The sequence below is a fragment of the Apus apus genome, chromosome 3, assembly GCF_020740795.1.
Source record: "Apus apus isolate bApuApu2 chromosome 3, bApuApu2.pri.cur, whole genome shotgun sequence".
In the NCBI taxonomy this organism is placed as follows: domain Eukaryota; kingdom Metazoa; phylum Chordata; class Aves; order Apodiformes; family Apodidae; genus Apus; species Apus apus.
The window spans coordinates 3,079,442-3,100,119 of NC_067284.1; the positions used below are offsets into that span (position 1 = coordinate 3,079,442).

Genomic DNA, 20,678 nt, shown 5'->3' on the forward strand with positions numbered 1-20,678 from the left:
CAGTCAGTTAAGACAGGTACCAAACAGCACTGCCCCTTGGCAATGTCTGTGGGTCTGACACACATTGGATCAGGAAGCTGATCTGGGTCAGTTGGGTTGAACTCAACAGTTGGGTTTGTCTTGCTTCAGCACTGCACGACTATCAACAGTATTGGAAATAAGTGATTTATGCTTAACACAAGCACATGTCTTCCATGAGGTTTGTGATGCCTGATTTGTTCAAGTACCACTGCTGACTTTTTCATAAAATCATCACTCTGGCTCGTAGTTGTCCATTTAAAACTCCCATAATTTTTTCTTCCCTGATTCTGTAGCAGAGCTTTTTAGTCCTCATAACTCAAGTTGTCTTGTCTTTAATGCTATCAGCTTGTTTGAAATGCCAGTTCTATGTGCTGGTAATGCCTTTTAGTTTTGCATTTAAAAATGTAGTTTAATTTTAAGGAACCATTAGCTTGCTTCTAGTTGTGATGGATCCAGTTCTAAACCAACGAAGATTCCCCACAATTTTTTGTCTTGAAAAAAAAAAAGTTGCAAAGAGTAAATGCCAAATTGATTTACATTCTAGCAGCAGGGAGTCGGTGTTACATATTAACCCTGTTTTCATTGACTTCAGAATTTTTCCTTCACAGTGCTTTCTAAAGCCTTACACAACTGGAACTAAGCGGGCAGTTGCTTAACCAAATGTTAGTCATATCCTTTTTGATTTCTTTCTATTACTGGTTTTAAGTATGTGAACAATCAGTGCAGATCAGGAGAACCACAAATTATTGTGTGGTTTATCTGATGCATAAAATTGTGAGACATGTTTCAAAGCTTATTTTGAAGCCCTGCATGAGCTGGATCAGATGCAAGGGATTGAGTTATCTTCCCTGTCCTGGTTTCAGCCAGGGTAGAACCAATTTTCTTTCTAGTGATTTTCCTTCTCAGTTAAGTCTTTTCTAGGTAGCTGCACTTGCTGAAATTAACGTGTTTTTCAATCAGTGTCTGCTTCTAGTGCTGATAACACTCGATGTTTATACTTACTGCTGGAGAACGATGTGTAGAACCAAGGCCACTGCTTGGTTCTTAAAAATATCTTATGCCCCAGAAGGGAACAAAGGGGTCACACCTCCAACCATCCTTTGGGGAGGAGTGGGCCAGACAGGTGACCGAAATTGCCCAAATGAAGTTTTCCATCCCATATGTGTCACACTCGTAGAAATTTGAGGCATCATGAGGATCAGGTTCTCTTTGTTCATGGCTGGCATCCTGAGAAGACTCCATCCCTTTATCTGCCTTTGATCCTGATCCGTGCATTCCTGAATCCCTGCATTCCTGCATCCAGCTCCTGTTTGCCCCTGACTCCAGGGGTCAAGCCTGGGACTTTTCCAGGGCCTGCCCTGCAGCCTCAGTGGTGATGTGGGCATTACGGGGCGGGGGGGGGAACATGATATGGCTTGTATATATTTGTACCTATTTCATATTTTCCTTTTCATCACTACTATTCTGGTAAAGCTGTGTAGTTCAGTGTCCAACCCATAAGTGTCTCTCCCTACTCTCTCTCCTTTCATTTGTTTAATTGCGGGCTCAGAGTTAAACCGTGATGCTCCCTTATAGAATCATAGAATCATTCAGGTTGGAAAAGACCCATAAGGTCATCCAGTCCAACCTTTAACCTGACTCTGCTAATCCAGTTCTACCAGCCCACTGCTAAACCGTGTCCCTAAGCACCATCTTCATATGATTTTTAAACACATTCAGGAATGGTGATTCAACCACTTCCCTGGGCAGCCTGTTCCAGTGCTTAATGGCCCTTTCTGTAAAAAGGTTTTTCCTAACATCCAACCTAAACCTCCCCTGGTGTAACTTGAAGCCATTTCCTCTTGCCCTTTCTCTAGTTACTAGTGAGAAGAGACCAACTGCCCCCTTGCTACAACCTCCTTTCAGGTAGTTGTAGAGAGCAAAATCCTCATTTCCATCTCTCCCTCTTTGGGGGTGATGGGACTACTAATAAAATCCTCCCAAGGAATCCCATCAAGCTATATAATGTCACACTGAGTTTTGGGATAGATATACTTTATAGAGTTGAGTAGTTCAGAAAAAGCTGATATACTTGTTCTGGTACCTTGTCCCTGCAAGCTTTAATATTGGTTTGCTTTACTAATTTGCAGGTGGCCAGATGTCATCTATGCTCCCACTCTGTACTTTGGCCAAATCAGCCAGAATTAGAAATACCATCCTGTGCTCACATCTGGTCCAGGTTAAATCTAAAGTCATGGTTGATCTTGAATACAATATTGGCATTTATGGTCATGTTTCTTTTCACCTGAGTCACCTTTGCTGACTGCAAGCTGAAGTTCTAGATGTTATATCTGAATTGCATGCTTGCTTAGAAATTCAGGTGGGTCACTGAGCACCATATCCCACCTTCCAGTATCTTCAGAATAAACAGAGGTTGTCACTGGCTTCCCCAATCACCTTTAGAAATTTGCTAAAGAAAAGTATTTCCATGTATCATAACTGCTGCTTTAGTTAAGATGAAGGCATCACTTTGTTAAAAGTGCAAAATTGACATTTAATACTTCTTAGGATATGGTAGACATGTGGTTTGGATCCAAGTTGTTAATATAATTCCTGCACTTAGATAATTCACAATCTTATAAGCTGGCTAATTTAGTCACTTTGTTCCTCAGCAATATTGAAATGTATTGAGACAGGATGAATTATTTTCTTCTTTCTACTTTAATCTGAAAAGGGGCAAGTGGTCTTACTGTTCTGCAGGAAAGGTGATTACAGTGACTTCCTCACTTCAGAAGTCACTTCTGGGTCAGCTTGCATATGCTATGGATGGACTAGTTAAAAGATAAACATGCTTCAAGTCATAGAATCATAGAATGGTTTGGGTTGGAAGGGATCTTCAAGATCATCTAGTTCAAGCCCCCTCCATGGGCAGGGACACCTCCCACCAGCCCAGGTTGCTCCAAGCCCCATCCAACCTGCCCTTCAACACTGCCAGGGATGGGGCAGCCACAGCTTCCCTGGGCAACCTGGGCCAGGGTCTCACCACCCTCACACTCCAGAATTTCTTCCTCATGTCTCACCTCAATCTCCCCTCCTCCAGCTTTAATCCATCCCCCCTTGTCCTCTCCCTCCCTGCCCTTGTCCCAAGCCCCTCCCCAGCTTTCCTGGAGCCCCTTCAGGCACTGGAAGGTGCTCTCAGGTCTCCCTGGAGCCTTCTCTTCTCCAGGCTGAACACCCCAACTCTCCCAGCCTGTCTCCAGAGCAGAGCTGCTCCAGCCCAAGGATCATCTTTGTGGCCTCCTCTGGACTCGCTCTTGACAGAGAGACCTTCCATGCTGTGTCACAGTGTTGGTGACAGTGTAAATACAATTTCCTTCCAGCCCCGTCCTCTCCTGAAAGGACTGGGGAGAAAATCTGTTTGGCTAGTTGCTGTTAATCCATATACTATCTTGCCAAGGACTGATGTTACTGGCTTACAAGAAGCTATTATCTTACTCTTCCTTCCTTTCCCCCTTGAACAGGAAAAACCTAAATGAAGGCAACTTACAAAAAGCAGATGTTACAAAGAGGAGGAAAGTGCATCGTGTTTTGAATTTTTTGAATTGAAATAACTGTTGCTCTGGCTGCACTCTTAAGTTGTAGAGAGAAAAAGATTTTCCAAGTAGGTTAGTTTTTCTGGGAGTTTGTTTGTTTGTCCTGCACACCCTAGCTGACATACTGGAAGGAGGAACTTGCTGAAGTTGAGTATAAAATGGCAGGTGTAAAATCTGCAGGTGCTCAGTAGCCAGGCAGAGGCTGGGTTGGCAGGTGTGGCTGTGTTCACAGGGGTTGCTACGTGGCACGTGGAAAATGCAGTAGATTGGTCAGAGTAATCTGACCAACTTTTTATGTTTATGGGTGTGCAGTGTCACTTAAATGGATAAAAACATTATTTCCTCCTATATTCACAGAATCACAGAATGGTTTGGGTTGGAAGGGACCTTCAAGATCCATCTAGTGCATGGGCAGGGACACCTCCCACCAGACCAAGTTACTCCAAGCCCCATCCAACCTTTTGCTAGTCCTCTAACTGACCTTGGACTACTTACTCCAGGTTGCAGTGAGCATGTTTGGCGTTCTGCTTTTGATCAGGTTGGTTAATCACAATGTTTCTCTTCATTTTTGTAGAGCAAATTCGATTAAAGAACATAAGAAACGTCTACGGAAGATGTTTGTGGTATCGTTTGCGACTGTTAAAACCACAACAGAACATAATTCCTACAGTAAAGTAAGTACATTTCATTTGCATGACTTTCCATTAAAGCCATTCTAACATTATTTTTATAAAAATACATTTTTTAAACCAAAGCAGCTGGAATTAGTTACATAATAATGGCTTTTGTGTCACAGAAGAGACCTTTGCAGTCTGCTATATTTGAATAATTGATAGTTGATCACTATTATTGAGTAGTGCTTGAAATCAAGATGGATGCTGTTTGTCCTTTACAAAATACCTGCTAAATGAAACCAGTGAACCTCAGCACTAATAATTGAGTAAACAGTGCATTTATTTGTTCCAAAAGATAATCCTCCCTCTGAAATTTGTGGTACTAGTGGTGTCTTTTGATTTAAATATTTAATATGTAAACATATACATTCAGGTGTACAATAGCAATAATCTGTATGTTAAAAGTGAATGGCTTTATCTCCCTGAGTTCTTTGTTTATTACTCCCACCCTCAAAGTATTCTGCTGTTATGCCTTCTGTTGCAGGCTTTTGGGTTTTTTAGCATTGACTTTGGCTGGGATCAGGTTAAAGTCATCCTTTAAAAACAGAAAATACAGTTGTATACCTGCTGAGGACAGAGAACTAAAAAATGGAAGGAGTCTTTATTGATAGTGACTTGCCTGTATAAAAAAAAATAAGAGAAAAGAAATTAATTAGAAGTCAGAGCAACTTTTTCATCTGTGTCAAAGTTGGTGTTATAACTGAAATTCTCATAGCTGCTTTAAAATTTCCTGCTATTTTAATATTTTGTCTTGAAGACTGATACCAAATGGCTTTTTATGTTATTTGTAGAATTACACTAAGGCTTGTAGATTTGTATACTTAAAAAATTCTTTTTTTCCAAACAGGAAAATAGTCCTCCTTGCTGGCTGGGCATTATTTTTGTTCCTTGCATACAAAGTTTCCAAAACAGACAGAGAGTATCAAGAGTACAACCCTTATGAGGTCTTACATTTGGATCCTGTAAGTCATAACATCTCTCAGCAGTCTGTACCATGATAACTGTATATTCTATGTCTAGAGAGCAAATTTAAGACTTGTTTTTTTAAAGGAAATAAGTTCTGTGAATGTATCTAGTGGTCTTGTTCTTTTTTGGCATCTGAAAGTTGCTACTGCTGCTTGTTGTAGTCAGTCATTAGGTATTAATTTCCTAGATCTGTCCTAATTTATAGTTTCTGTGTCTAACTCCTTTAAAATTCTAATGGCTTTCTTAATATAATAAGTTGGATTTTTTTAATCTACTTTGAATCTAAACTGTGATGTTGTTTCCCCCCCCAAAACGGAAGTCACTGTGCCTTGTGCACCCTGTGAAAGTCCTCTCAATACCCCTTTTTAGGGATGTTGCTGAAGACACTGTATAAACAAGAATGGAGCTTAATTTGATTTAAGTTGTTTTGTGGCAATATTTCCTTGTAAATGAAAGGTTGGTGATACACATTTTGGTGTAGTAAAGGTTACCTTGAATCTCAGTTGCTTTTGTGAATGTAAACAACAAATTCTAAATAGTGATACCAGCCACTTGGTTTATTAAACTGCAACCAAAAAAAAAAGACATAAGTGTTTAGCTAGAAAACAGTTGCAGTGCTTTATTTGTATTGAAGGTCTGATTGAAAATTTATATATGAAGTTACATATCCCAAGGAGACAAACAGACATCCTGGACATGTCTTAAACTCTTATTTAGTCTTGTCAAGCTCTTCATCTTAACCACAATACCTCAAGCAAGTTCTCTGCTTATGTTAATTATTTTCTGATACAAAACTTCTTGTTTGAATAGCAGTAGGGTCATCCTCTCAGTTCTGAAGTCTGAGGTGTTTTACTCTCCCATGTAAGGAAATACCCTGTGGATACAGCTCAACACAAGGATACGGAAGAACTCTGAACGTACCTATTTTGATTGAACTTGATGTGTCTTGTTAGTGTTGGAGAGCTAATGTACATGCACATTAACAAACACATCACTTTGCATCACGTGCTGTTAGTGTTGTTGCTGGTCAGCCTAGAATCATAGAATTGTTAAAGGTTGGAAGGAACCTTGAAGATCGTCAGGTTCCAACCCCCCTGCATGGGCAGGGACACCTCCCACCAGACCAGGTTGCTCCAAGCCCCATCCAACCTGCCCTTCAACACTGCCAGGGATGGGGCAGCCACAGCTTCCCTGGGCACCCTGGGCCAGGCTCTCACCACCCTCACACTCCTGAATTTCCTCCTCATGTCTCACCTCCATCTCCCCTCCTCCAGTTTTCATCCATTCCCCCTTGTCCTCTCCCTCCTTGCCCTTGTCCCAAGCCCCTCCCCAGCTTTCCTGGAGCCCCTTCAGGCCCTGGAAGGTGCTCTAAGGTCTCCCTGGAGCCTTCTCTTCTCCAGGCTGAACACCCCAACTCTCCTAGCCTGTCTCCAGAGCAGAGCTGCTCCAGCCCTTACCCAGCGTAAGGAGAAGCATCACTGGTGCTGCTTTTTATGAAAACCATTGTAGCAGAGATGTGACTGCAGCCAATTTCTAGCTAGACGGGTAGAACAAGACCTGCCTGTCATGTGTGGAGGCAAGTTATTCATATTCAACCTCCTTATTCAGTTGCTCTGTGAGTGACTGATTGCTGACTTGTCTTCTCTCACTGACGCACAGGAACAAGATAAATTTTTCCTGGTGAATGGAATCTGCTGGAACTGTGCAGTTTAAACGTTCATGTATCTGAGTTAACCTTGGTTAAACAAATCAGGCTGGGGATGAGGTCATCAGAGGATATTTTTTGTCGTCTTTGGCAAATTTCCACAATTAACAACCCTGAGGGGAAACATGTATGGAGTGAATTGTAATTTAATGTTTATTAATGAAAACCTGTCCACGGGCTCAAGACACGTGCAGTTCATCCAGGTGAAGAAACCAATCCTGGCATGTTCCCAGAACTGATAGAGGGATGGAGCAAAAAGACAAGCTGAATTAAAACCAGAGATGTTAAAAAGGGGGAACGAAGAGTTGGCTGTGAAGATACTTGGAGTAGGGCTCAAAACAGAGTCAAAGATTCCAGAGTGTGTTTGTGTTTTATATCTCTGTGCTGTCAGATGATGTCTGTTAAATCCCCATGAAAAACTTCTAGTACAGATTACATGAAAGTTAACAGCATGTTTCTGTTACAATTCAAGTGGAACCTTCAGAGTTGTTGCCAGCCCTGCTGATGTGGAAATGAGGCAGATGTTGAAGTGTTGTTAGATAATGGAAATGTTGCTCTTAAATCTGAACTTTTTAAAAATAACAAGAGATGGGGCTGCAGACAAGCCCTCAAAACTTTTGGTAAATGGGAATTCTTCTGCTGATTTGCATTCACACCATGGTCAGGGTGGTGGTTTTTTATTAATCTTATGTTAGCATATCAGCTTGTAACAAGAGGTTTTTTTCCTCCAGAGGAAAGCTACAGCACAGACATAATCCAGATAATGTACGTGCACCTTGTTTTAATCAAAATAACAGTGATTTGTTTTGAATAGAAAATAGCTCTTTTTGGAGCACGTCACTCAAGTTCACTAATACAGAAGGTGCTCAGGTAGTATTACTGATTTATTGAGTGTCCCTACTGCCATGTTACAGGTGAGATCTAAGGTAGAAAGATGAAGCTCAACTCTGATTATGATTCTTTAAGATAGACAATCAGTACCCTAATATTTTTTTTTTTGCATGTAGTTAATCCAGGGAAGCTCTGTGTTCCAAGTAGAGTGATACCAGCTGTCCTAGGCTGCTAAGCATTTCTGTAAGTCAGACCTAACCTCTAGCCTAGCTTTTGAAAATGAGTAGAAAGCAATTAATGGTAGATGAAAAATTTGTCATCAGCTTTTCAGAGATCACATGCATGAGAGAAAAGAAAAATCAGGATTTAAAAAAATTTTTTTTGTTGTTATGGGCAGCATTTATATGAGCAATGAAAACCCATCTCTTCTTCTCCAGCAACCTGTTGGGTTGTTTTTGTTTCCATTTTCCAGCTTCTGCTACTCCTCTGGCATTCCTCATTGAGTCTGGAAATGACTCTTTTTACTTGAAGTCTGGTTTATTATGGAGCAAATTGATCCTGTGAATTAAGTGAGCCAGGCATGCTGCTGGAATATGTTGGAATATGGTAGACCCAGTGTATAAAAGAGAGTACAGCAAATGAAGCCTCAGAGTAGTATATTTTCTGGTTTAAATTTATTGAAACAGTGCCATCATCTTAACCCCCCAAGAAGTTTTTTAATTATGCAAATAAGGTCAGCATGCTAGGCCTGTCTGCCACAAAATGCTGCAAAGGCCCCTGGTAATGGTTTTGTGAAACTCAGCAGCTAGCTCAGTAGAAAAACTTTATCTGTGCTTGTTATCAAGTTTTGTGGGTTTTCTTGAGTAGTGGAGTTCACAGACTGACCTGAAAGTTAATGCACAGGGAGTTGTGTTGGTGGCATTTAACAACATGCTGTAGTAGAGTAAAAATGGATCTCTTTGTCAGGTATAGGTAATGTATTCCCTTTGTTCAAGGAGTTTGAAATAATTTATGGGTAGGATGATTCTAGTCAAAGGTATTCTGAAGTGGCAGGGCAATCCACTGTTCCTGGTGACTGACAGATTTATGTCTGCAAGTGAACCATCATACTTGATCTATGATCTCTCTGCTTAAATAGAAGAATATTGCAAGTGAGAATTCCTCGTATTCATGAATATGTTTAGGGAAATACAGGATTTATCAAGCAGATAAAGCAGCCTTGCATTTTTTTTTTCCTGTGGATGGATAGACAAGATATTCCAGAAAAAAAACCCAACACAATACCCAGCCACCTGAATGTCTTTGGTAGACTAGAACTTGTAACTTGTTGAAAAAATGTAGTGGTTATAAAATGGTATTAGAGAAATAATAATGTTTCCATAAGTACATATGTAGTTTCATGATCATATCATATATATTAGATTAGAATTCTTTAGTTCAATAAGTAGTTCAGAGATAGAAGATCTTCAGATATAGAAGAATGGATTTGATTTAAGGTACTTACTAAACTTTCCTTTTTGAAGGGAGCAAGTATATCAGAGATTAAGAAACAATACCGTGCCCTCTCGCTAAAATACCATCCAGATAAAGGAGGAGATGAAGTGATGTTCATGAGGATTGCTAAGGCCTATGCAGCGTAAGTTGGGTTTTGATTGTTGTTGGTGTTTTTGCCTACAAAACATGGGAACTTGATATTATGGGGAGGGAAGCCTCTAGGGTAATAGCAGGGGTGACCAAAGCAGCCAGGGAAAGTGTGTTTGGGTGTGTAATGAAAGTCGAAACATGTCTCAGTTAATGCATACTCTTTTTTTACAAGTTAGGAAGGATAACTCAATTGTTTAGCTGCTGTCAGAATACTGTGAGGTGCTAGGTCTTTGTATTAAACTTCCATGTTGGCTAGGAAGAGAGTTTGCAGTGCAGGACATATTAAATCTCCGAGGTGACCTGTCAAGAACAAAATGGCTGTTGGGGTTTTTAACCAGCCAACCCTGTTGCAGGGTTTCTGAAGCATTGCTTAGAAAACACATACACTGTTCATTTCACTTGGTGATAAAACCAAAGAGGAAGAGACAGTGTTTTAACTCTGTTCCCATCTAGGGACAAAGGTGTTTCATTCTGGTTCTGACTTGGTTTTCTCTTAGCTCCCCCATGTCCCTTTTCATTTGCACTTGTCTTGCAGTCCTGATTTTTCACTCAGTGACTGTTTCATATACCCATATAGTTCTCAAAAGCTGAATCCATGAATCCTCTTTTACTCCAGAGTATTTTTTGGCTTTACTCTTGCTGGAGCATTTTTTTTATCTGAGAGATGCTGATGTGCAATGTTAGAATTCAGCATAAAGGAGATCCCTTTTTATTGAATTTTTTCCATAATCAAGATGTGGGCTTGGGTTTTGTAATACACAGAATGTTAATACAGCTTTATATTCTTTTCTACTCTAAAAGATCTGTCAAAGTCCAGTTCTTTCAGACCAGTCTTATAGATATTCCATGTATGAAGCATGTAATGTTTTATGTCAGATTTGCTTCTCTGAAGACAGTTGATGTTCCATGGGACTCCTGATTTATCAGAGTGATACATTTCTGTTGTGTGTTTGGTATATTTTGTAAGCTAGACTAGGCAAAATATACAAATTTCAGTACACAGTTCAATCCCAGTACCAACGTGATTCCCATTGCCAGTCCCTAAGGAGCTCACTGTCATGCTGCTGGGCACCCCTAGGTGCTGGGAAGGCATGTGTGGGCTGAAGCCAGCTTGAGTTCTTTTTAAAATTCTTTCCCTAATTTTGTCCAGTTTTTATACTCTGTTGTGCTGAGCCAGGTTTGCACTTCCACCATGCTGGACTTCCCAACTGGAGGAAAAATTCATACTTTTTAATGTGCTGGGGAAGAAACATTTACACCATCAGTTGATTTGCTCAACTGTTGATGAGTGTTTATAACCAAGGCCATCCTCTGGTCCCCTTTGTATTGGGACAGAGTCAGCCTCTTTGCAGTGGGTCACAGCCAGAGCTTCATGGCCCATCACCCTTGCCCTGCCCCTCTGAGCCTTCTTCCATTGTAGGGGTTTACTTGGTCAGTCACATCACCAGAGGAGCTAGCAAGTTGGTGATTGACTTCCCTGAATTTGAGAGTCCTCTGTGGGGGAAGGTTTGAAGAACTGGCACCATGCTCACTTGAGCAGTTTTGAAATCATACTTTCTGCTTAAACATACCTGCATCGTGGTCAAAGTCTCTTCACTAGGACATTTTGGTGTTGCTTTCTGAACTCCTGCAACATCTCTTGTAACCAATGTGAGACTTAGAAATTATCAGGGGATGTCTGAATTGTTCATTGAGTTTCTTCTGTGAGACGATCTTCTGTATAGTGCATGCCTGGTGGTGTTCCCTGAAGCAGTGTTCTTCCTTCTAGTAACAGAATTCAGTTTGGGATGGTCTGTTATTGCCAAGGAACTGTCACTACAGCACAGGCAGAGAAACTGTAAAATTCAGGAGGTGGTGTCTTAATTTCTTTCTCTCTTCCTAAAGATGAAACTAGGCATTTCCAGGAAAAAAAACAACAACTAGCAAAACCTAAAAAAGTAGAAAACCACACACTATGAAAGGCTAAAAGTCTAAAATGAGAGCATTAAAAGCCCACGTGGACAACTTCTGCTGTGACTCATATTGCATGTTCACCTTCCTTCCGAAAAAGAGATAACATCTTCAACCTTAGTTTTCTTTCAAGATTGGCTGTTCTGTAACCTGGCATTGGGAAGTGCTCTTTGCTGGTGGGTGCACAGCCACCCTCATGAAAGGGAGATGTGATTGTTCCATCTCCTGTATGAGGGTGCCCCTTAGGTGTCTGATTTCTTTTTGCTGTCCATGTGCTACAGGGATTTGCCTGTGTATCAAGAAGGAACCCAGCAGTGTTGTGTCATACCAGAGTTCATGCAAACAACAGCAGAAGCTGTTCAGCTCATCAGACCATCTCTGGAGAATAGTAGAAGTGCCACTTTTAAAACTTTATGTGAAATGATTCAGAGAAATGTCTTTACTTCTGTTTTAACCTCATGTCTCTTCTTTGAAACCAGCTTAACTGATGAAGAATCAAGAAAAAATTGGGAAGAATTTGGTAATCCAGATGGACCACAAGGTAACAATTATGAATAACAGAAGCCCTGTAATTTCTGTACATTGAGTGATGTAATATCTGATCATTTCAGAATCACTCAGATGTTACTCTGTAGAGTAACTTTTCTCCTGTGATTTGAAGCAATGCATCCAATCAGTTCTTTGCTTGTGAAGCTGGCTCTGGGGTGATGCTGGGAGGGAAAGGCAGGAAAGAATTTCCTTTCACATTTCTCAAATGGCTTATTAGGGGAAAAAAAAAAAGAAGGGTTGGTTGTTCTGGTTTTTTTAATTAGTCAGCTTCAGTAAATATTTAGAGAGACTTGCCATAATTAAAAGGAGGCATAAGCAAAAAACAGAATAGTGCTCATCAGAAACCTGTCAATTTAAAACATTTCTTAGTATTTATGATCAGATACTTATAAATGTATATTGAAAAATTAACAACTACCCAGAAACACACTTCAAATGGATGTAAGTGAAGATATGCATGTGTTGAAATAAATGCTGGACACATACCTGCCTTTTATTTGCTGGAGGCTTCTATTTGTTGGAATGTAGCTGTATGCTACCTTCAGCTTGAGGTGGGTTGTTCCTGAGCAAGTAGCCACATGAAAATAATCCTGATTATGAAATATTAATGTTTTACAGTAAATGATTCAAACTGAATTTAAAAGGGAACAAACAACCCAGCCCCTGAACCCATGTTTCAAAGGAAAAGTCTTTCCTTTCTCTTCAAAAAAACAACCATGCCACTTAAATCATAGTCTGACAAAGGCATTTCTGATGGTTCAGTTCTTTAACCACTGTGTTTTATAGTGTAACAAATCACCTCCTAGCTTCACTTTGTTTCCTCACCAGGCAAGGAGGAGGTCTCTGTTTCTCCTCTTGCAAAATACAAACAAGATCTTGCTTCAGAAAGGTTGTCACAATATCAGCAAAGCTGTACATTTTAGCCTGGTATATGCACAAATAGCTTTCCTAGAACCTTTCCTGATGCTCAGCTGCTTTTTGCATACATGGGCTACTAATTTAGTGTTGCCAAGGCATGGGGTTTCAAGTCAGACAATATGACAGTGTCCTTGAATGGACCTGAAGCTGTGACTTCAAAGAAAACTCAGCCAAAAGCTGGGAATATAAAGACATGAAGATCCTTCTGTGGTTGGCTCAGTTTGCTTTAACAAACTGAAGGGACTCAGGGGATTCCCAAAGGGCAAAATAAAATCATCCTTCGGTAGGACAACAGTTCTTACTGCTAGAGTGAAGCCTCCTGCTGTTCTGAAACCCTAACTCAGACTATGGGGGAATTGGAATTCTATGCTTTGCTTTTGCTTTCTAACTTGGTGAGATTCATCTTTTCATTTATACACCTTCAGTGTAAAAATCTGTATCTAAGCTAGGCACTCTAGGTTTTCAGTTCTGTGTAGTCCAAGAATGGGAAAAGTCCTTTATAGGGAGGTATTCTGGGATGAGATGAAGCACATCTGGTGTTAGATGTGTCTAACCAAGTTAGATGAAGTACATCCCACCCCCTGTGCCCAGCAAGAACAGCAGGCAGGATTTCTCTCTGGTCAAAGGCAGACAAACAGGATTTTCTTGACTTCATAATGACTTTCTTCTTTACTGAATGTAAAATCCTAAATGTGCAAAATAACTTGGAGAGTGTTTAAAAGCAGGTGAGGGGACCCAGAAAGTTAAAAGGTATGCTTTTAATAAAGTAAGGCAGTTTTGCTAGACTGTTTTGCCTTGGTATTTGCTAATGCTTCAGCTCAGTCAGCATGGATGGGGGCAAGGAGACTCTCAGACCAGAAAAGAAAGAACTTTGTACTGAACTGCCTCTGATCTGGAACAGTTTGAAAATACAGTCCTAAAGGTCAGAAATATTGTAGGAAATTGATATTGATACCAACTGTAAAAGACACATTTTTAGTATTTTAGTACATTCTTCCAAAAATCTATTACCATTATCAGATAGGGAAGAGTCTCCAGACTCTACTCCAGAGCTGGGCATTTCCTTTAACTTAATGTGTTAAGTTCACTGGGTGTTACTCTGAACTCCCTCCTAAGCCTCAGCTGTGGTCAAGTTGCTCACATGTGTAATTGAAGTCTCAACAAATAGTAGTTTCCAACTTAACTCCATAGAAGTCATGGTAGGTTTGTGCATAATATCTGGTTGTCTGAATTGATGGATGTCACAACCTGTTGGACACAGTGTCAGAATAATATCTAACTACATAGGGGATCCTAGTCAGGCCTTTTATAAGGCAATATTTTTCATTGATACCTGCTGGAACTGAGGAAAGCACATTTGGTTTGCTGTGGTCTTGCTTTTGTGTTTGGTTTTTGTTTGTTCAGTTATTTTTAATCAGGCCCTATGAAATTAGAAAGTATGGAGTTTTTGAATTTTAATTCTTTGTTTCCTAGGACTTTTTTCTGTTGGGATAGGTAGCTAAAGTGTCTGAAGAAAAGCTGTTTTCACAGAATTATAGAATGGTTTAGATTGGAAGGGACCTTCAAGATCATCCAGTTCCAACCCCCCTGCATGGGCAGGGACACCTCCCACCAGCCCAGGTTGCTCCAAGCCCCATCCAACCTGCCCTTCAACACTTCCAGGGATGGGGCAGCCACAGCTTCCCTGGGCAATTTCTCCCTCGTGTCTAATCTAAATCTACCCTCTTCCAGTTTTAATCCATTCCCCCTTGTCTTCTCACTCCTGCCCTTGTCCCAAGCTCCTCCCCAGCTTTCCTGGAGCCCCTTCAGGCACTGGAAGGTGCTCTCAGGTCTCCCTGGAGCCTTCTCTTCTCCAGGCTGAACACCCCAACTCTCCCAGCCTGTCTCCAGAGCAGAGCTGCTCCAGCCCAAGGATCATCTTTGTGGCCTCCTCTGGACTCTCTCCAACAGCTCCATGTCCTTCTGATGTTGGGGGCTCCAGAACTGGCCACAGCTCTCCAGGTGGGGTCTCACCAGGGCAGAGCAGAGGGGACAATCCCCTCCCTGGCCCTGCTGCCCATGCTGCTGTTGATGCAGCCCAGGACACAGGTGGTTTCTGGGCTCCAGCACATGGTGCCAGCTCATCTTGAGCTTCTCATCCACCATCACCCCCAAGTCCTTCTCCTCCACGCTGTTTTCGATCCGTTCTCCACCCAACCTGCATCTGAGCTTGTGATTGCCCCGACCCAGGTGCAGGACCTTGCACTTGGCCTGTCTGAACTTCATGCAGTTTGCACCAGCCCACTTTTCAAGCCTGTCAAGGTCCCTCTGGATTGTTTTATGCTAATTCAGATCTGTGTCCTGTAGATGTTGCTGTTAAGAGAATCGTCTTCTATTTTCTGCAGCCTAAGTCCTTTTGAATTGAAAAGTGTTTCATTCCAATCATACAGAAACTTGAAGTGGCAGAAGATTTTGTTTTTACCATTTTGATCACTTCCCTGATGTGACAAACTAATAAAACTTTTTCCATAGAATTAATTTGCTCAAACAGTTTTCTTGCAGTTCATGTATTCACTGCACTATATGTTTTGAAACTGCTGAAAACTCTACAAGGCAAAGCTCATAAATCTTTCAATTTTTAAAATATTTATATTTTTTTCATATATTAATACATTTTGCATATCTATTTCACTGCAATATGTGTAGCTAAAATCTTTGGTGTTCAGGTGTTGTGTTTAAGTCTTGTTGTTTTATTGAATACTTGAGTCTGTTTCTAATTGGGTTTTTGATTTTGCTAAATTTGTTGGAATTTTGCTTATTGAAGTGATAAACATGAGGATGTTTTTGTGGCTTGGTGGTTTTGTTGGGATTTTTTTTTTTTTGTTAGGGTTAATGTGACTTTAAAACAGTTATTTAATATTTGACAGTGAATTTCTTTTCTTTCATCCTACAGCTACAAGCTTTGGTATAGCTTTGCCAGCTTGGATTGTGGATCAGAAAAATTCCATTTTGGTGAGTCAGCTTTCTTTGGTCAAGATTTTAAGATGAACTTTCAGGTGTTCACCTTAAAATGTTTGTGCTTAAACCTGAACATTTTAGTCAAAACACAGTGTTTGGTCCATGTAAGACTTTGGTCCAAATGCACATCTGTGGAGCAAATTTCAGGAGTCAAAAGTGTTAGAGCAGCTTAAATGTAAAAACCTCTTGAGAGTAAAGTATTAATAGGCTTGTAAGGACCTAATTGCAGATCTGATAATGAGGCTGTACTGTGGTCACCCCTGCTAGAAAGTGTTTGTTGTTGCAAAGAAATGGACATGGAACAGTTGGTTTACTGGGGTTCTGTAGTTCCGTTTGGTTTACTAGCAAAGCTGTAATCACACAGTGTCTGAGTGTTCTTTCTGTCCTAGTTGTTGTTGTAAGATCCTTGGCTCACCTGCCTGATTTCTTTTGATGTGCTAATCATCCCTGTCCACTGCATCACCCTTTTCCTGCCAACTCTTAAATTATTAAAGAAACCCACCTGAGACAATGCATGGATGATTTAAAAGATGACTGTGCTAAACTGATAGTCCTTATTTAAACACTCCCCAGCTGATTACATTATTTTTAAGTTGTGCTTCAGAGATGATGACAGGCATTATGCAATAAGCTTGCATTAACCTGTAGTAGGCTTGTGGTAATACTACTTGACTGTATTTTGGAATAAAGATTACACAGGAGTGGTGTTGAGTAACTGAAGTGTCTCATGTACTGTATTTCCTAATTTTTCTTTAGGTTTTGCTTGTGTATGGGTTAGCATTTATGGTTATTCTTCCAGTTGTTGTGGTAAGTATTATCTGATGAATATTCTACCCTCTGTAACCAAGCTGTAAACTAAGCTGTCTTAGACATAAGTAGAGTTGCTCATTCTTGCCTTTCATGGAGAGAGTGAGTGTTTCTTTTTTAACACATGTGGATGTTTTATTATGGAAAAAATGTAGCTGCTGTAGAATTTCCAAAAAAAAAAAAAAATGCAGTGCCATGATAGAGAGAGGGTTGCAGGGAAAATATTAGACAAAGCAAGAGTTAGAGAGTGAGTTATGTCATTTGCCTTGCACCTTCTGTCATTCATCACATAAAATTAATGTTATATGATGAACTCAAGAGTATATTCCGTGTTGTTACTGTAGAGCCAAGACTCGGGTGTCTGGCTGGTGGCACTGGAGTGATTACTGCAGGTGAAACAAGTTGTTGCTTTGGTTTCTCCTGGCTGCCTTGGTTTTCATAGCTTCAGTTTTTATTGATCTTCTGTACACTACGAAATGTCTGCCCTTGGGATTTCTTTGTGTGAGGAATCAATTGCTAAGTGAGTGATACTCCAGGGCTCAAGCTTGCCCTACAGTCTTGCTTTTGAACCATGTTGCTTATCCAGTGATTGTGCATCTGGGGCATGACATGAAGAAAGTCTCAGAAAATTGACACTCAGAAAACCTTCATGTTCTTGAGAAGATGATTTTCATTTGAGAAGATGTCCTGAGGTCTTGGGAACTGCTTGCATCTCTGGGTGTGGAGGCTTAGCCAGGCATTATCCCTTCTCTTTGAGAGTCTTTCTGCATAACTGGAGACTTTCTGTAGACAGTGAAATGTCATCACATTATTGAATAAGCCTAAAATCCAGGGTACAATCTCTACATATTTTTCCCATCTTTCCTTCTTGGGTTTCATTTGCTGTCTGTGAATGCTTTTTTGTGTACATGTACTTTTAGTGATTTATAGCAGGTTTGTCACAGCTCCAGTGAAAGTAAACATGCTTCCTGGTGTTATGAAGAAATGTCCTGAGCAGAGAAAAAGAATAATCTGCCTCTTCTTGCCCCTATACCACGGGTAGATTTCTGCATTCAGAGTTGTCACAGTACATTTCTTCTATAGTCAGAGAAGGGGAATAGTCATTTTTATGGAGCAAGTTATTTTATCTTTTCATTCTGAAGCAGACATGCAAGATGATTCATGCCTTTAATGGGCCTGTTTCTCTTTCCTGTATCAATAAAGAAGCCAAAGTTAACTATGCTGTAGTCATCCTGTATCTGAGGTAGGCATCTAAAGTAAAGTGAGGCTGGTTCCACCCTTTGAATCCAGATACACAGAAGAGGAAAACACTGATATGTAGTTCCTTCTATTGACCTGAATGCTGTTCTGTAGAGTAGGTGAGAGAGAAGACCTGTATCTGCAAAAGCAGTTGGGGCAGCTTCCTTAACATAGGTGGGCTCATGGCAACCTCATGAAGTTTTAACAAGGCCAAGTGCAAGATCGTGCATCTGGGTAGGAGCAATCCTGAGCACAAATACAGGTTGGGGGGAGAATGGATTGAGAGCAGCCTTGAGGAGGAGGACCTGGAGGAATTGGTGAATGAAGAGCTCAACATGAGCTAGCAATGTGCACTTGCAGCCCAGAAACCACCCGTGTCCTGGGCTGCATCAACAGCAGCGTGGGCAGCAGGGCCAGGGAGGGGATTGTCCCCTCTACTCTGCTCTGGTGAGACCCCACCTGCAGTGCTGTGTGCAGCTCTGGAGCCCCCAAGATAAGAAAGACATGGAGCTGTTGGAGAGAGTCCAGAGGAGGCCACAGAGATGATGGGAGGGCTGGAGCAGCTCTGCTCTGGAGGCAGGCTGGGAGAGTTGGGGTGTTCAGTCTGGAGAAGCGAAGGCTCCAGGGAGACCTCAGAGCACCTTTCAGTACCTGGAGGGGCTCCAGGAAAGCTGGGGAGGGGCTTGGGACAAGAGCAGGGAGGGAGAGGACAAGGGGGAATGGATGAAAACTGGAAGAGGGGAGACTGAGGTGAGACATGAGGAGGAAATTCTGGAGTGTGAGGGTGGTGAGAGCCTGGCCCAGGTTGCCCAGGGAAGCTGTGGCTGCCCCATCCCTGGCAGTGTTGAAGGGCAGGTTGGATGGGGCTTGGAGCAACCTGGGCTGGTGGGAGGTGTCCCTGCCCATGCAGGGGGTTGGGACTGGATGGTCTTGAAAGTCCCTTCCAACCCAAACCATTCTATGATCATGCTAGCTGATGTAATGTTGTTGTTCTGACACGTGTCAGGGTTCCTGGTGGTACCGATCGATACGTTACAGCGGGGATCAGATTCTCATCCGGACAACTCAGATCTACACGTATTTTGTCTATAAAACACGGAACATGGACATGAAACGTGAGTAAAAGGCATCTTGAAATGTTGTTGTGTTCATCTGGAACTCTCAGTCTGATGCTAAAATGCTTCTGCTTTAGGAGCCTTTGTTATCTTAAAATGATGTTTCTGGTTCTTTTAGGGTGTTTTTAAAAACTTCATTTAGTTGCAGGTGAAAATTGCTCCATAAAACTGGAGGAGGGGAGATTGAGGTGAGACATGAGGAGGAGATCCTTGAGTGTGTTGGTGGGGAGACCCTGGCCCAGGTTGCCCAGGGAAGCTGTGGCTGCCCCATCCCTGGCAGTGTTGAAGGGCAGGTTGGATGGGGCTTGGAGCAGCCTGGTCTGGTGGGAGGTGTCCCTGCCCATGCAGGGGGTTGGGACTGGATGGTCTTGAAGGTCCTTCCAACCCAAACTGTTCTATGGAGTATTTGAGAGAGGGAATGATATGGATGTATATTTGTCTGCCTATATATACATTAAAAAAAAAAAAAAAAAGAGAAGGTGATATTACAATGTTCAGAAAAACATGCTAATCCTAGGTTGCTCTGTGGCCATTAGGACCATAGCTGCTATCTGTGTGTTTCCTTCTGTTAGTTTAACAAAATGGGCTTTGGGAATTTTCTGGGAGTTGTCATAAATTTTTTGTGTCATCAGGAATGAATTTCCATTTCTGATTCTCTGTTCTTAGCTCTTATGTTAAAGCTGAATTTCAGCTTAAAAGTTGTGCTCCCTGTCAATTTCATGTTCCTTTGTTACTCGTGTATAGTTTTTTATATACTTAATTTTCCTGTCTGTCTACTTTTAAAGAAATTAAAAAACCTTTTATTGGGGCAGTATGAAGATGTATTATGTTGATACAGAACTGTATCTTTCCATTTGAAGGCTGTCAGGGGCCTGAAAAATTAGCATGATACTAGATTGGTTTTTACTATATTGTTTGTCAGAGCAATTGAAAAGCAGAATAAAATTTAAAAAAAAGCAGAAACCCTCTAAAAAGGGTTCATAAGTGTGTTCTCTTGCTCTTTGAATTGCACTGTTGTTCAGTTTTACATTTGCTGGACTCATCCACTCTTGATATATCCTTATCCTACCAAACAAATGCTTTGCAGATAAACTGAGAGAGGTCTAGGAGAGCAACATATGGAAATACATTCACTTTATGCAAGTGGAGAGTAGTCTGTGAAAAGATTTAAGTGTCTGGGAGAGAAAGAACACAGCACACACAAATCCATGTGTGTGGGATTAATTCAGACCAGTTTAAGTTCTCTACCTTGTCATTCTCACACTTTTCCCCCTCTCCAGACAGGTAGGTGAGAATGGGAGAGTAGGTGAGACTTGTTTAGTTTAGGGAGTTCACTGCAAACCTGGTCTCCTCTTTCACCAAATGTCTTGTCAGCAGATTATTTCATATTGAGCCTTGCTCAGAACCACAGCTTTGAGGCTTGCCTTGTGTCTCCTACAGATTGGTTAAAAAGGTAACCCTGAGTTACTGATGGGTGGGAATGAGGTTTTTATGGCTGAGGGTTCTGAAGAAATCACTTGTTGGCATAGGATATTGCTGATATTTTCTCTCTCTGCCTCCAATTATCTCTGCAGGGCTGATCATGGTTTTAGCAGGGGCATCAGAATTTGATCCTCAGTACAATAAAGATGCTACAAGCAGACCAGCAGACAACATTCAGATACCACAGGTGAGTCATATCCAGAGATGT

The 20,678-nt window shown here is 41.2% G+C and overlaps 1 protein-coding gene across 1 annotated transcript in view; it reads left to right on the forward strand.

Annotated features, from left to right (window-relative positions):
• Nucleotides 1–20,678, forward strand: part of SEC63 (SEC63 homolog, protein translocation regulator) — a 60,221-nt gene that overhangs the window by 15,035 nt on the left and 24,508 nt on the right. The window contains exons 2-9 of the mRNA XM_051613112.1: nt 4,168–4,267; nt 5,115–5,229; nt 9,293–9,405; nt 11,843–11,904; nt 15,763–15,821; nt 16,584–16,634; nt 18,880–18,988; nt 20,563–20,657. Coding sequence (XP_051469072.1) covers nt 4,168–4,267; nt 5,115–5,229; nt 9,293–9,405; nt 11,843–11,904; nt 15,763–15,821; nt 16,584–16,634; nt 18,880–18,988; nt 20,563–20,657 — 704 coding nt within the window. The remainder of the gene's footprint in view (nt 1–4,167; nt 4,268–5,114; nt 5,230–9,292; nt 9,406–11,842; nt 11,905–15,762; nt 15,822–16,583; nt 16,635–18,879; nt 18,989–20,562; nt 20,658–20,678) is intronic.